The following is a 15,743-nucleotide window of genomic DNA, read 5'->3' on the forward strand; positions in this document are numbered from 1 at the left end:
AATGTCAACAAAAAAAACCCCCACCTTTAAATTATTTGTCTAAACTTAAATGATTTAAATGTTTTTGTTTTTGTTTTGTTTTTTTTTTTGGTATTTTAAGAATCTTATTTAAGATACACCACATGACTTCTCTGGTGACTATTTATATATACCAGAATATTTGCCCCTTGGTAACAGTAAAGTCCTTAAATGTTATGTCAACCTTTGTCTTTGACATTAGGTGACAAAACACTCCAGGGCTTTCCTGTCACCTTGGGGTAAATATTCTGATATGTCACCCTCAGAGCCATGTGATATGTATAATAGCAATATTTTTCTTAAAATAACTTTCACTGTTGCCATGGAAATATAGAATAGCCGAATTTGTTTCTAAGTTTTGATGAATGCTACTATCTTAAAAAACATGGAAAATCAAGATTGCCAAATATATATCTCTAGGACACAGATAACATAAAAAAATTGGGATTAATTTCTACACTGTAGTAAAACCATTCATTTTCCCCCTTTATGTGAAAAGGATTGTGAAATAAGCCTTATAAATAATTGGTAAACTTTTATAATATTATCACTAGGAAGATTTTCCACTAAGACAGAAGACCTTAATAATAAAAAAAAAGTAGAAAAGGAAGACATTGAAAATAACAAACAAAAGAATTGTTTCCCAGCCAACTTACAAGACTCAGGAGCATGATCTGAATACTGCACTGTAAGGTCTTTCATTGGAAATTCAGGAGACCTTGAGAAGGAACCAAGTAAAAAAATTGTTCTTTTGTTTGGGGAACATAATAAGGTCTTCCAATCGTTGTTCAAGCCAGAACTTTGAATTGGAGAAACTTAAGATTCTAGTATACAGTAAAACTAAAACACCATTATAGTAAAACTTGTCTAATCCGGACATCACTGGTTCCAAAGAAATTGACCGGATTAGGCAACATTCAGGATTAGACAACATCTTAAACAATTGAATTTATTGAACGGGACTTAAAGTTTTCATCGTATTAAAAAAGATTTCAGAATATACAACATCTGGATTAGACAAGTTTCACTGTATATTTAGCATGCTTACAATGAACTGATGCTTATGGCTAACTTCACCATGGTTAAGTCTTAGAAATGAAAAATTCCTTTCTTGGCTATAAATAACTTTAAAGCAGATTAAGTCAACAGCAAAAAAAAAAAAATACTATACACAAGTGCAATCTTCAGAGATTGCCTGTGACCAGACAACCCTGCACCATGGTCATGGACAAGGACAAAAGTGTAAAATTGTAGCAATATGTTCTAGCTGATTTTGTAATGGAATAACATAGGGGGTCATACTTTTCCTTAAGATTGATTGATTGTTTTTTGCAATTAAATTGATCTTGGTTATTTGAATATATATAGGGACACCTTCTTCAGGTAAGCTAGCTCCACAGATTTGAAGTAGATTTAACCCAGACTTAACACTAATGTCTATAAGTAATTATGATTAACAACTGTGATTAACAAGTGGCAAGACTTCATGCAATCTATACAACTACGTAGCAATTTCAGATTACAAAAGCCTTTAAATCAGATAGCCAAAAACTATAAAATACAAGTGGTAAAAAATTTATGCACTCTGCACTTTAACAGGTCAGAAAATTTACCTTAATTTGCTTGGAAACTATGTGATTCTGTTCTATATGACATAAAATCAACTTGTATTAAATTAAGGTGCAAGAAATAGCTGATTTTCACAACCTTCTTTTACTCACAAATATTTATTGTCATGAATCATTATTTTAATTTGTGTTCATGTAGTCTAAGAAAGGATTCTAATTAGCTCTACTGCTCAGCGACCAGAAAGAGCTTGTGCGATAGTAAGGTGTCCATTGTCTTAATTTACCATATGTCTGTCTGTCCATTTGTAATCAATTTTTTTATACTGCTGCTACTCCTACAATTTTGGTCTGATTTCAATATAACTTGGCACAAGTAGACTACACTATGATGCATAATTCTCTTTATCATTTTTTTTTTATTTTTCAACGAACAGTGTTGCCATGGTAACTAAAAAAAGAAGTTTTAGTTCAATATAACTTGGCACTCAAGAAGACTACACTAAGATGCATAATTCTATGTATCGTAATCGATTACTTTGAAAATCCAAAGTAATTGTAATTTAACCGATTACTTTTGAGAGTAATGGATGCAATCCCTGCATGGGCATTGGATGTAAAAAATGTACCTCGATCTATCTGAAATAAAGATAAATATTGTCTATTTGACCTTAATTTGGTAAAAATGATATTTCAAGAGGGTGACATATATCAAGGATTCAGTAAAAGCAAAAATTACGTGTAAAATTCAGATTTTTTTTATTTGTTAATCTACGAGGGGGTCTGTAGATATCCTTTGTTAAAACACAATCTTAAAGAAATTAATTGATCAGATTGGTGGAAACAAGTGATAAATAGAAATGCAATAGTTTATATATATATACATGTATATGGTATATATATGGTAATTTTTCTGACCTGTTTATATATATTTCAATTCTAGGTATTTTGCAAATAGGGTTGTTGCGATAGTCTAAGTCACATTTTATGGGGGGAAAGAAGCTGCAATCTTTAAAGACATAATGAAGTGCACATTATTAAATTGCAATCTATTAATTTTTTGATAGTGTGAAATAGAGTGTGTAATCAATACCATCAAAGATTTATCCAGTGCTTTTCCCTGAAATGTTTGAATATATGTTCATTATGTTGTATGAACTATACCTGTCAGAATGTAATTTTTAACCAAGATTTTGTGTTGTTCTGTGCTGAATGTCAGTTAAATCAACATGATTGAATTACTATATACCTGGCAGTAATTAATCGGAATGTCTGCTTGTGAAATTAATAACAATTGTAATATTTTAAAACTTAAATAACTGTATTTTAATCAAATTGAGTTTAGCAGTCTTATGTAAGAAATATTTTATGTAAAGTGCTTTTTATTGATTGAGTGGAAAAATCTACAAATGGTCAGAAAATGTTGGTTTTCAGTTGGGTTGCTTTCTTAACACAGATATATATCTTTAGTATAGAGGAATAGAGACAACACAGCTACATGTACTTTATGGAAATAAAAAAAATACAGATAGAATATCAGAAATGAACATATTTTAATAGCAATATTATTTTTAAAAGGGTAAATTTACCATGCTTCATAAAATTCATAATATATTAGAGACATATTTCAATTTAATTCAATAAAATTCTTAGAAAACTTTTTGAACATATACTGTAGTATAAATGTAAAATATCAAATTTAATGCACAGTACAATAATATAAAGATTTAAAATAAAATAGGCAGACGAAAGAAGCGAGCCAAAAGTGAGGCTACAGATAAGGATGGGGCTGAAGATACTGCAAAAACCCCTCAGGATGGAGAGGGAGGCAAATCAGAGGTGGGCGATCAAGGGGAAACAGCGGAAGGAGAGGGAGCTGAGGAAGAAAACCCAGAGAACAAACAGCCAAAAACTGTAAGGGTAGTGAGAAAACAAATCTTAGATATTAGTAACAGATATACACATATCATCTTCAATTTATGAAGATGATAATATATAGAATATCATTTTATATAAACCATGACATTTCTTGTTTAGAATTAGAACACATTGATGCCCTGCCATGAATATGGCCAAGGCATGTAGTGTTTGTCATCTATCTTCATTCTGTCCTTCCATCTGTCTATTTGTTATGATTTGCATCTAGTTTGGTTTCAAAGAAACTGTTCAAGACAATTTTTAGGACACCTGAGTCACTCAGGTGATCTATTGCTCTTAAGTCGTTGTATGGCATACATTATTAATATTTAAACATTTTCATCTTCTTCTCAGGAACTGCTGAACCAAATTTCAACCAATTTTGGAAAAGCATTTATGGGCAACAGGGAACAATTATAGGGTTGGATAAAAACTGGGAAACACTCATATTTCCCAGGACACTGGGAAATGCTGGTAATTCCTGGGAATTACTTGTATTTCCCAGGAAATACTGGGAAATAAGAAATAGCTACATATTTACTGAAACATTTACTGCTACAGAATGCTTATGGGTAGTAGTGATACACTCTGAATTTGTTAAATTGCAGTTTGAGACATACATATTCAATATTATTCATCTTCTGTTTTATGTTTATTTATTACTTCTGAATTTTGCATAAGATTGAATGAATGAAAGAAATTTTCCAGTATTTCCCAATATTTCCCTGTTTAGAGAAAATCTGTAGTATTTACCATGATGGGAAATACAAGTATTTACCACTGGTAATTCCCACCACTGGTATGTTGTACTACAGATGTACCTTGGGTGAGGTATTCATGTCCTATGGACATATTTCTAGATAAAGTATTGAATTTCAGGTGTGCACATTGCTGATAACCCTAGGTTTTTAGTTTGAATGGATAGAAAATCCATGGTTTACTGGTGATGCCCATTGTAGTTTATTTTCAGAGAATGAATAGTTACCCATAATTCATATTTGATAATGTGTTTCAGAAAATAATAATTCAGAAAGTAATGAGGACCTACCTGTACATGTGTTACCAACATCTTCCCGAGGAGGTGGCCGATACAAAGTGTGTATATTTCTTGAGAAACACTCCAGGGATGGTTCCCCTCCCTAACAGTTCTGAAGAAGCCAATGCAGAACTTCCAGGATACTTTGAGATGGGTATTCTCAATGGCCATTCCCTTGTTATGCTTGAACAAATCATTTCTCAGGTATGAGATTTTAAGTTAAGTCACTGTGCAAAATCTTTTTGAATATAGGATTCAAATAGTTGAATGTCATCACACATAATTTCCAGCAAAATTTATCCAAACACAACATATAACAGTATAAAAATTACAATTTATGATATTTAGGTGTACATGCCTCTATTGTCATACAACCAACATCGAAATGGGGATCGGAAACAAGAGGCTAGAGCTGTAAGTCGTGCAGATACCAAGGCAACAGAAGCTTCCATGGTAACAGAGGATAGTAGTGAAAAAGAGGAGCCCAAGATTAATATAGCTGAATCTAGAGCTAAAGCCATGTTGAGAGATGAATTTCTTATAAACATGCAGAAGTTTGCCTCTGGAATTAACAGGACCATTCAGCAGATTGAGGGAGAAGTTAGATTGGAAATTCCAGACATTGAGCTTGGTGACCTTAAAATGGAAGAAATTTTGGCAGATAATGATTTAATGTCCATTATAAGAAACTCATGTTGTGAGTGGGCAAAACAAGTGAGAGGTGCACTGGATGCAGAACTCAAGAAAATGCCACAAGGGAAAGGGCCTCTGGCAGAAATTGATTTTTGGAGAGAAAGAAATGCTTCTCTAAGTGCTTTAACCGAGCAGTTAAAACTCCCTATTGTTGATCGCATGATTGAAATTTATAACCAAGTAGAGATGGACTTCAGTGATTTGAAGCCAGAGTTAAATAAGTACTATGTTGAAGCTAAGGACAATGTGAGATTTTTGTCGACTCTCGAAAGGCATTTCAAAAATATTACTCATGGAGCTACATTCCAAGTAGTAATTGAGACCATTCCTTCAATGATGAATGCTCTACGTATGGTCTGGATCATATCTAGGCATTATAACAAGGATGAAAGAATGGTGCCTCTCATGAGCAGAATTGCCTGGGAGTTGGCAGAGAGAGTCTGTAAAGTTATCAACATAAGGACAATATATGGGTAAGGTTTTCTTTGTATTTATTTGTTAGGATATTGAATGATCTTAAAAACATGAAAATTGAATAAGTTGCTTTAACTTTAATGATAAGGTCAATTTGTGTATTATGATATGTGAAGGTTCAACCTTTTCATTTACAGAGGTGAAGGTCCAGTGACAAATACTGAGGAGGTGAAAGTCAAAACTTCTGAGGCCAAAAGGATGCTGGAGGTGTGGAAAGAGCAGTATTTTGAGGTCCGTGCTAAAATTGAGGCTTCTGGGCGGGACCAGAGGTGGGAATTTGATAGGAAGAAGCTCTTTGAAAGAACAGATCACATGGCTGTTATCTGTCAGAACTTGTATGATGTTGCCCAGGTATGTAAAGAGCAGTATTAAAGTTGAGACAGAAAATTTTGAAATCTGCAAGTAATGGCTTTAGTGAGGTGTTGTTTTTGTTTGTTGTTTCTTTCTTTTTTTTTTTTTTTGGTTTGTTTGTTGTTTTGTTCTTTTTTGTGTTGTTAATTTTTTTTAATACCTATAAGAACTGAAATACATGTAATATTGAAAATAAAGTCAACTTTTTATGGAAAATATTTCCTTTTTTGTGGTAAAATAAATGTGTATTTTCAATGTAGGTGCTTGAGGAATTTTACAATATTTTTGGACCTGAGCTTAAAGCTGTCACAGGTGACCCTAAACGAATTGAAGAAGTCTTACTCAGAGTGGACAACCTAGTCAAACCCCTGCAGGAAGTGGGATTTGATCCATTTGAGATTCAGCACAAAAACTCATGGAAAAGTCAGATGGAACATTTCTACAAACAAGTGGAGTCCATAGAAGGAGAAGCAAAGATGTTTATTGACGAGTCTTTTCAGTCTTTGCGCTCTGCTGAGGGTGCTTTTGATATGTTGCTTAACTTCAAACACATCAGATCCAGGAAAGCTATCAATGACCAGATGATGCAGAAATTCAAAGACATTTTGGTGCAATATGAGAAAGAAGTAATTAACTCTTATAGGAATTCATAACATATGCTTTTGATAACTTCAGTGGTAGAAGTGGGTTCATAACAGATCATTTGCTTCTCATTAAATAAGCTAAATTCCTTATTTATCACATTTATGTTCTAGGACTTATAATGCTAATCCAATATATTTTTCAACCACAGGTGACGACAATGGATGAGCTGTTTCAGGCTCAAAAGGACAATCCTCCTCTTCACAAAAATCACCCCCCAGTGGCAGGAGCTATATTCTGGGAAAGATCCTTATTTCATCGCATTAAGCACACCATTGTTCGTTTTCTCACTATGGAGGATATGATGCAGAGTGAAATGGGAAAACATGTAAGTTATGATTTAAATTAAAAAAAGTTCATTATTACAGTTTTTAATTTTAATGTCTTAATCACTTGTCATACTTGTGATATTACTGGTACATTCTCGCAATGCCAGGGGTCCTGAGTCAACATGTTGCCGTTAGACCCCTGGCAAATTTCATTTGATATTTTAGGGTTTGCTTCTCTCATTGAGAAGCACCAATCAAATTAAAGCTTTCATAAAGAGTTAGATAATGTAAACAGAAAGGATTCAGTTAACACCTCAGATGCACGTGTTACCAGTTGTTTATCATAGAATGGCTTAATGTGATTGGTTGAGAGATAAGAAGAACAATCAAGATTTGTAATTTTTCTGAAAGATGTCGCTACAGTCAGCCCACAAATTATTGAATTAAATTTGCCAGGGGTTTTCTGAGAAGTGATCATGGTTGATCCTTTTTGGTATAAAGTTCTTCACTAGAATCTTCTTCGTAAGACTCAAGCTTTATTTACAGTTCCTCTTTTCTGTCCATCATTCTATCCTCCTGTCCTTCCATTCTTCTGTTATAGCAGTTTTACAGACTTTGCTATGCTTGCATATATTGAGCATGACTTAATATAGATAGTTTGAGTTACACATGTATTCAACTACTTCAGCAGACATGTGGTAGAGAGGGTTCAAAATCAGATTCCTGATAAAATCTGGAGAGAGGACAGTAAATTAGATACTAAATGTAAACATATCTTTGATTTCATAGGCACGGGCAAAATACCTAAGTGTAGCAAGGCAGATGAAGTTCTACGAAGATCAAAAATATGAAGAATGGAGACAGAATGTAGAGCAGCACTTGCCATCTCTGCTGAAGAGAAATCTTCTGATAAAGCCCCATCATGCAGCAGAGGAAATGAGAGTAGCTGCCCAGAAAGCAGCTGATGAAGCAGGTACATAAAAGGAATTACTACAGCTAGGTTGTAAACAAATGAATTGGATATGTTAAAAAAAAAATTAAACTTCAAATAATGTGCTTAAAAATTGCTTTTGTCATTTTTAGCTCACCTCGACAAAGTCGTGGGAGCTTATGCTTTACCGTCGGCTTCAGCATCACAGTTAAAGATTTGGGAGCAGATTTATTAATTTCAAGTAACTCGGCCCTTTATTGATTACATCTAGTATGCTTCATTGTACCACTTACGTTTCAGACACTTCATTTTCAACCAATATTTTCCAGACAATGACCAGATTAATTTTTTTGGGAGCAGAATTAAATTTTTGAAGTAGGTTAAAGTCTTATTCCCAAGAAACTATGAGGCCTATGGTGACTAAACTTGCTTTGATGATGCATCTAGAGATGCACACTACCGAACTTGCTTGAGATGCTGTATCTGACCTACATTTTTCACATGATTGAACAGGTTAAAGATTTAAGAGCTGGTCCATTCCCAAGTAATGATAAGAAAATTCCATGGGTGATGCTTCTAGGGATGCACACTACCTGACCTACTTTCAGTGCTGGATCTGATCTACATTTTGTGGATGATTGAATATGCTAAAGTGTTTGGAGCAGGTCCATTCCCAAGTTACTACAAGAATAAATATGGGTTACTCCATATCCAGTTAATATATTTGGCTTATAACATACTCAAATGACTTGGAAAAACTCATAGCTTAATTGTCCCATTTGATGTTGTTGCAGGCTATCTTTATTTAAATTTTCCAAAAAAAATCTTTGATTACCGTATGGAACTGTTGTATGTTTGTTCTTGTCCATTACAATCTTGTATTCCTATGACCAGTCTTCTATCACTAGCAAACAGTGCAAACACTTGCACATTTGCAATCCTTGCAAAGAATGTAAAACACCTGCACAATGGATGGCAGAAAACAATAGGGTACATTCAACAATTAATTTTCATTTAAAATATATACATGTTTTAAGAAAGTTAATTGAGTTGATGACTGATCTGTACACGCCCTTATGTATCTTGAATTGATAGTATGTACTATCAGATGCTGAATCTGACCTACATGCTACCAGAAATACTTTGGATGCTGGATCTGTCACTTATACTGGGTGATTGAACAGATGAAGTTTTTTGGAGCAGGTCCATCCTTAGGTATTATAAATTCTACCCAGACCAAATTGCATAGATGTTGCATGTTATTAGGGATGCACACTATCAGAACATTTGTTTTGTCGAGGTGAGCTCTGTAATCTTTAAATTGTGCAACATCAAGCTTTATTAACATTTTCCTAATTTGTTTGCATTAATTTGAAATAGAAATGATTAATCAAATCATAAATCATAAGATAATACGCTACTGTAGACATGCATGCTTATTTCAACTGGGTGAGATATTAAGCTAGTAGATTTTCAGGTTCATTTACAGTCTAGTCTACAGGTACAAAATTCCATGAATTTTTATGTAAATTCAAGTTTAAGAATTATCATGATATAATTTCATTAAAATCCGTTTGTTTTGATTGCATTATAATCACGTGCTAAGCATTGTGCAGTATACATGGAAACAAAATTCAATAAATACGTATTTTTCAACTGTAGTAAATATGTACCAGGTGGAAAAACTATATGTCTACAGTAAATTATTTACTGCTGTAATAATTTTTTTCCTAAAGACATGCTTTAATATATTATGGAAATGAAATTTTTTTTCCAAGCTTTTAACCTAACTATATTGTAAATTGTGCATGCAGAAGCATGGATTGTGGATCTTTTCATGACATGATTGTTCAATATATGTAGCACACCAGCATCATGCAAATATAAACCCAGAACAAGAGCAGCAGGGTGTTAAACCCGAGGGAGAAACTCAGGAAGCTGATCAGCCTTCTGATCAGAGTAACCAGGGTAAACTAGCCTGTTGCTGTGCCACTAATGTGTTAGCCATGTTTTTCTTGCAGACTTCAGTATAGAGAACACAGTCTAGGAAAAGTGTTGATCAATTGCAAGCAGTGGTCTTAATCAGACAAGATGTCTTTCATAGATCTGTGTTCTTGTGTGATTTACACCTGCTTGTATAAATTTAAATGTTCGTGTAGATTATTTTTACCATTATAAATTGGAAAAAAAAATATTTGGTATTTGGAAGGCTTAGAAATACAGGTGTAAATTATCTTTAAAGTGTTATCCATCTGTAGAAACCCTATGCTGAGCCTCTTGTGCTGGACTAGCTCTCTCTTAACGCTCATAGTCCTTTAAATCTCCTGTACAATGCACTTTCCAAAATGCATGTGGTTGAAAATTTAGCTCTCAATTCAATTAAAATTAAACTTCATTATCTCAAACAACATCCATTTTAGATACATCTCAGCTTGACCTTTTATATAGATATAAAAGAGCCAATGGAAACTGTCTATGGCATCATAGATTTAAGATTAGACCTGCACCTGTGGTAAATCTCACATACACTCAGTAAGCGCGTATAGAAGAGACCATGGGTTTCTGACAATGAAATCAATCTTGCAGTGTGTTTTCCCTAGGAACCAGCCATCAGCAAATTTCTGACCACTTCCATTCAGTTAATAAAACTGCTGGATAAATATCTCAAAGTTAAACAAATTTTGTTGTAACAACTTGACTTTAAAGTGTTAAAAAGGCAGAAAAAATGTCAAGTTACATGTATAATTAAAGCCAAAAATATTTTAACTGGAAAAAGATTGAGAAAATCATCAGATTAAAGTGAGACATTAACATTTTTTTAAATAATCAATTATAGAAACTTATACTTTGATACTTTATGGCTGAATTAAATTACAGAAATTTAATCTGAATTATTGAATGATCAGGTCAAATCTTCTGATAATACCTGCAATCATTCAAATTCATATTCTGTAATGACATTTTTTCTTTATTTCACATTTATGCATCTCTATATTTAACAATAAGGTGAAATTTTGTCTTTCTGGTTAAAGCATATCCCTTCAGCATCTGACTTTATTTGTCCAGTGTCCTATAGATACCGTTTTATTATGTCTTTCTATCAAAAAGGGTTGGCAGGTCTGCCACTGATCTGTCGAGGTACCTGTTAAAACTGATCTCCAGCCTTTGATATATACATTTAAGAAAAACACTGTTAACACAATTTGTTTCCTGCTGAGCATGTTGCAGATTTTGTTAATGTCAAATTGAAGTCATATCAATGCACCAAAATGGAACATCTGGTCATTATGAAGGATTACATTGCCATATTAGCAATAAAGTTTTGTCAATCTTTACCTTGTCCTTTATTCTCATTGGTTTAAGCAATGTGATTGATAGTTTATACCAATGGTTTTGATAGCTATGGGCTGATTGGCTAGATGAAAGGTCATGCAGTCTGAGATGAATCTAAATGAAATGTTGTAATGTTAGATCCTTTGTGTCTAGTCAGATCTTCATGAGCAAATCAAAGAAAGTAATTCTATTTAGTTTGACTAATGGCTCTAGAAATATGTAAAAGAGTTTTGATCTGACACTTACATGTGCACATTAAAACTAGGAAAATAGTTGTCAGATAGATGATTTACTTTGATATATCTATCTTAATTTTTATAATTTTAATGTCAGAGATGAAGAAAAAAACATGCTTCAATTGTGGTATTGATCATACCATGTAATTCTGTAGAAACCTTTAGAAATTATTTTGATATGACTTGTGAGAATTTGTACGAGAAAGTTGAGAGATCGTAGACAATTTCTAAAGTAAATTATTTTTTAAAAAGTCAGTCCTCTAAAAGAAATCATGAATAAGCATAAAGAAATAATTAAATTCTTTTTGTTTTCTTTTTACAGTAATTACTTGTAATACTTGAATGCTATAATTCTTCAGTTAAGATTTAGGAGTTTTGACTGCACATGTATGAGCACCTGTTTCTGTTTGGAATTGTGTCTGTGGGATTTTAAAGAATTTTATAGCATAAACAAGAGAATTCATATTTTATCATATTGATTCAGATCTTATTTCTTAGTTTAGGTATCTCAAGTTCACAATATTTCTTACAGCACATTCTAAACGTTCTTAAGTAGACAAACCATATACATATTTACTAATATTAAAAACAAAATTGTTTTAAAAACTTTTAAGACATAATTAAGAAAAATGTCAGATTTTTCCCCAGAATTTAATAATGCTAACTGATTTTGCAGGAGTTCAACTGAAATTCTTAGTAGACTTTGATCCACAGCTGACAGAAATTATATCTGAGACCAGATACATGGAACAACTGGGATTTTCGGTTCCTGAATTAGCCAGAAATGTAGCTTTACAGGTAATATAATGGGTATAGTCACAAAATAATAAAATGAATGAAAGTGTTAATCATTTTCTTTTAGTTGTCTTTGGAGCAAGAAATTATATATGAATAATGCATACAATTTTGTTTAAATTAAGCAAAAATCAAGTTCTTGGTGTCCTGGTTAATGGTATCTTCACTGAATATCACAAAGTAGTAAATTTGTATTTATATACAGTCAAACCTTATTATCCCGAACTCCATGGGACCGAGAAATAACTTAGAGATATCCAAGGATTCAAGAAAAGGGTAAAATACTACAAGAATACATGTAAGTGGATGGGACTTCTAAATTACTTCATGATTTTGTTTTCATTCAACAGGAAGAAAAGTACATTAATTATGTTGAGGGTCTACGCTTCATGCTGAGTAGGTATCATGCATTGCTGTCCTCTTTGGATCAAGCAGAGGTAAGAAAATAAAACTGGCTGCTAAAATTGGAAAAAAAAAATTTAAAAAAAGGAGAATATTCTTGATTGTGATCAACAATTAATACACCAACTTCATGGGGCTAGAGATGTGGAGGTTCATTGATCACACTTTTTGCAAGTTTATTTGAATGATTTCTTTAAAATTCAGTGATAATTTTACAGACAAGTTTGTTGGAGGATCACATGAGAGACCTTCGTCGGGTGATTAGACCAGGGTCCAAACGATTGAACTGGAACTCCTTGGGTATCAATGACTTTGTTCTCAAGTGTAGAAATGTAAGTCATGTTCAGCAAAAAGTGATTGCGACCTCTTATTTGAAAATACAAGAAATAGGAAAATACAATCAACTTCTAAATTACTGTTCTTTTACTGAGGCAGAAAAATTGAGAACAAGTCACACATTTCTTTTTAGGCTATTGGAAAATTTGAATCTCTTGTCAACCAAATACAAAAGAATGCAAAAGATATTAACCAGAGACTGCAGATGATTGAGAACTCAAATCTATTTAAACCACAACCTCAGAAATATCCAGACACTCTGCCAAGCTGTAAGGTAAGAGTAGGAAGGGCAAAGTTAAGTCACCTGAGTCACTCAGGTAATCTATTGCTCTCTCTTTTCATTGTACATCATGCATTGTCTATTGTGTGTTATCTGTTGCCCATCAGGGCTCAGCTAGGATTTAGGTTCCAGGAATTGGGACTGAGTTGATCATGTATTGAAAATGCATAGTATCTCATAAAATCTTCTTATACTCATGGATGTAGGACAGGCATACTGTTTGCTAATAATTAAAATGACTACTTAACCTTTAACCAAAATTTTGAAGTTCACAGCCCCTGGGTTTATGATTCAGGCCTTGGATGTGGCTAAATTGGTCACATATTGAAAATACATTACATCTTTGAAAAACCTTCCTGTGGCCAAAGTTTTAATTTTTTTATTTTTGGTTTAAGATTTTTTGCTGGAATGCTGGTATGAATTGGGTGGTTGAAAATTAAAACAATTCTGTACCTGCATTCTGATTTGAATAAAAATTGTAACACCAAATGAGTATATTTTTCAGCCACTGTTTACATATTGTTCACTTTAAATGCATTTTTCACTTTGGGCTGAATAGCTCCATCAATATAGTTCTAAATCCTTCTGTCCTGGACAACTTGGGAAGTATTGTTGATTTCAGTGCCCAAAATAGATAAACAAGTACACAGACTGAAACTTCATGGTCATTCCTACAAGAAATTTGTTATTTTTATTTTCATAAATGGGGGATAATAGGGTCAGCTAAATAGTAAACCAAATGAAAAAAAGACATGTCTATTCATGGGCATTGAACAGGCAAACTGTCTCTCTTTCTCTCTCTCTTTTAAAAAAAAAAATTAGCCCCACACCAAATTTATGACCTTTCAGACCCATTGTTCAGGCCCCAGGTTCAGCTACATAGGTCATATATTGGAAATACATTACATCTTTGAAAATTTTCTTCTTTTCTTGTAAGACTAGTTGTATTATTATCATTAACACTTAGCCCTCTACCAGTTTTGGGCTAAGTTTTATTTCCTATTTATTCAAGGTCTTAAGGTCTTGGGATCAGGCCCCAAAGTGGGGCTATGTTTGTCATAAATTGGAATTTATTATGCAGTGTACCTTATCTTCTTTACTGTCGAACTTCCAGGAGACAAGCTGTATGAATTTGATAATGATAATTAGAGTCCTCATCAAACTTTAAATTTTTGTCACCCGAGACCAGAGTTTGGTAAAGTGGTCATAGCCTGAGAAACTCATGATACCCAGGTGACCATGAAGACTCAGAGACTGCTAGTATTATACACATTATGATTTCAAAATGTTGAAGAAATGTCAAATACTATTTTATTCAGGTTACATTTTTTATTTGTAGGAGTATTTTGAACATGTGGAAAAAGAAAGAGCCAAAGATTTTGAGATTCTAGCCAGAAAATATCGAGCTATAGGACCATTACTGACAAAAATGGAAGGACTTGTTGTGCACACAAACTCTGGAAGATCTCCCAAGTTACATGCATATTACTCTTACTGGGAGAAGAAAGTGTATGATGCTCTAACCAAGTTAATTATGAACAATTTACGCAGATTTGAATTGGCTCTGCGGACAGACAAACCTTTATATCAGGTGGAGACTCTTTTAGCAGCTCCTGATGTGGTGCTTCACCCCCAAGCCAATGAAGTGTACAAGTTGACTCTTCAGTGTGTGAGAGATAGTGTGGAAGGGTAGGAAATTTAAGCCTCTTTAAAAAGCTGCATGTTCTGTTTTATTTTCTATTAAATTTGTAGTGAATAGTCAGTTTGAGATTATCAGAAAACCCAGTACATGCATTTGTTAAAATTTAATTGAATATGTTAGCTCTAGATCTGAGTGATATTGATTGTTATGCCCCTATAATCAGATTTTCTGGGCATATAGTTTTAGATCTGACTGTCCAAAAACTTAACCATAAATTTTGAACAGTTTGTGCTAGGGCTTTCATATGTTACGTCAAGTGTATTCCTGTACCAGTACTTTTAATCTCATGACTTGACCTATGTGTTTGACCTAATTATGTAAAATTTTAACCAACTTTAACCTTGGCTATAATTTCTGAATGGTTGTACTAGGGCTCTCATATTTCACATGTGTATTTCTTGTGACATAACCTTTTTTCAGATACCATTATTTTGACCTCATGGCCTTGTAGTTTGACCTAACCTTAGCAATAACTTGTCAACAGTTGTTGTATTTCACAAGTGTATTCCTTGTGGCAAGACCTTTCTTTGAGTACCACTATTTCTGACCCCATGAACTGGACCTTTGAGCTTGACCAACCTTTGAAAAATTTAACCTTAGCAATAAATTCTGAATAGTTGGTGCTAAGGGTTTTTATATTTCACAAGACCTTTCTCTGGGTGCCATTTTTTTTACCTTCAAGTTGGATTTTAACCTACTTTTGAAAACCTATCATCTTGGCCATGAGCTGCTATATGGGGGCATCAGTATTTAACAAACACAT

The 15,743-nt window shown here is 33.4% G+C and overlaps 1 protein-coding gene across 2 annotated transcripts in view; it reads left to right on the forward strand.

The window, feature by feature from the left end:
* The window catches only part of LOC133171930 (dynein axonemal heavy chain 10-like), a 62,955-nt gene that overhangs the window by 10,421 nt on the left and 36,791 nt on the right, over positions 1–15,743 (forward strand). For both annotated transcript variants that reach the window (XM_061306721.1, XM_061306723.1), the window contains 12 exons: positions 3,325–3,497; positions 4,516–4,740; positions 4,885–5,702; positions 5,841–6,054; positions 6,315–6,680; positions 6,848–7,024; positions 7,755–7,938; positions 12,142–12,263; positions 12,611–12,697; positions 12,881–12,994; positions 13,132–13,272; positions 14,618–14,967. In XM_061306721.1, the coding sequence (XP_061162705.1) occupies positions 3,325–3,497; positions 4,516–4,740; positions 4,885–5,702; positions 5,841–6,054; positions 6,315–6,680; positions 6,848–7,024; positions 7,755–7,938; positions 12,142–12,263; positions 12,611–12,697; positions 12,881–12,994; positions 13,132–13,272; positions 14,618–14,967 (2,971 nt within the window). The remainder of the gene's footprint in view (positions 1–3,324; positions 3,498–4,515; positions 4,741–4,884; positions 5,703–5,840; positions 6,055–6,314; positions 6,681–6,847; positions 7,025–7,754; positions 7,939–12,141; positions 12,264–12,610; positions 12,698–12,880; positions 12,995–13,131; positions 13,273–14,617; positions 14,968–15,743) is intronic.

This window comes from Saccostrea echinata, unplaced genomic scaffold (genome assembly GCF_033153115.1).
Source record: "Saccostrea echinata isolate AGI-Se365-2 ecotype Australia unplaced genomic scaffold, CSIRO_AGI_Sech_v1 ptg000054l, whole genome shotgun sequence".
Lineage (NCBI taxonomy): Eukaryota > Metazoa > Mollusca > Bivalvia > Ostreida > Ostreidae > Saccostrea > Saccostrea echinata.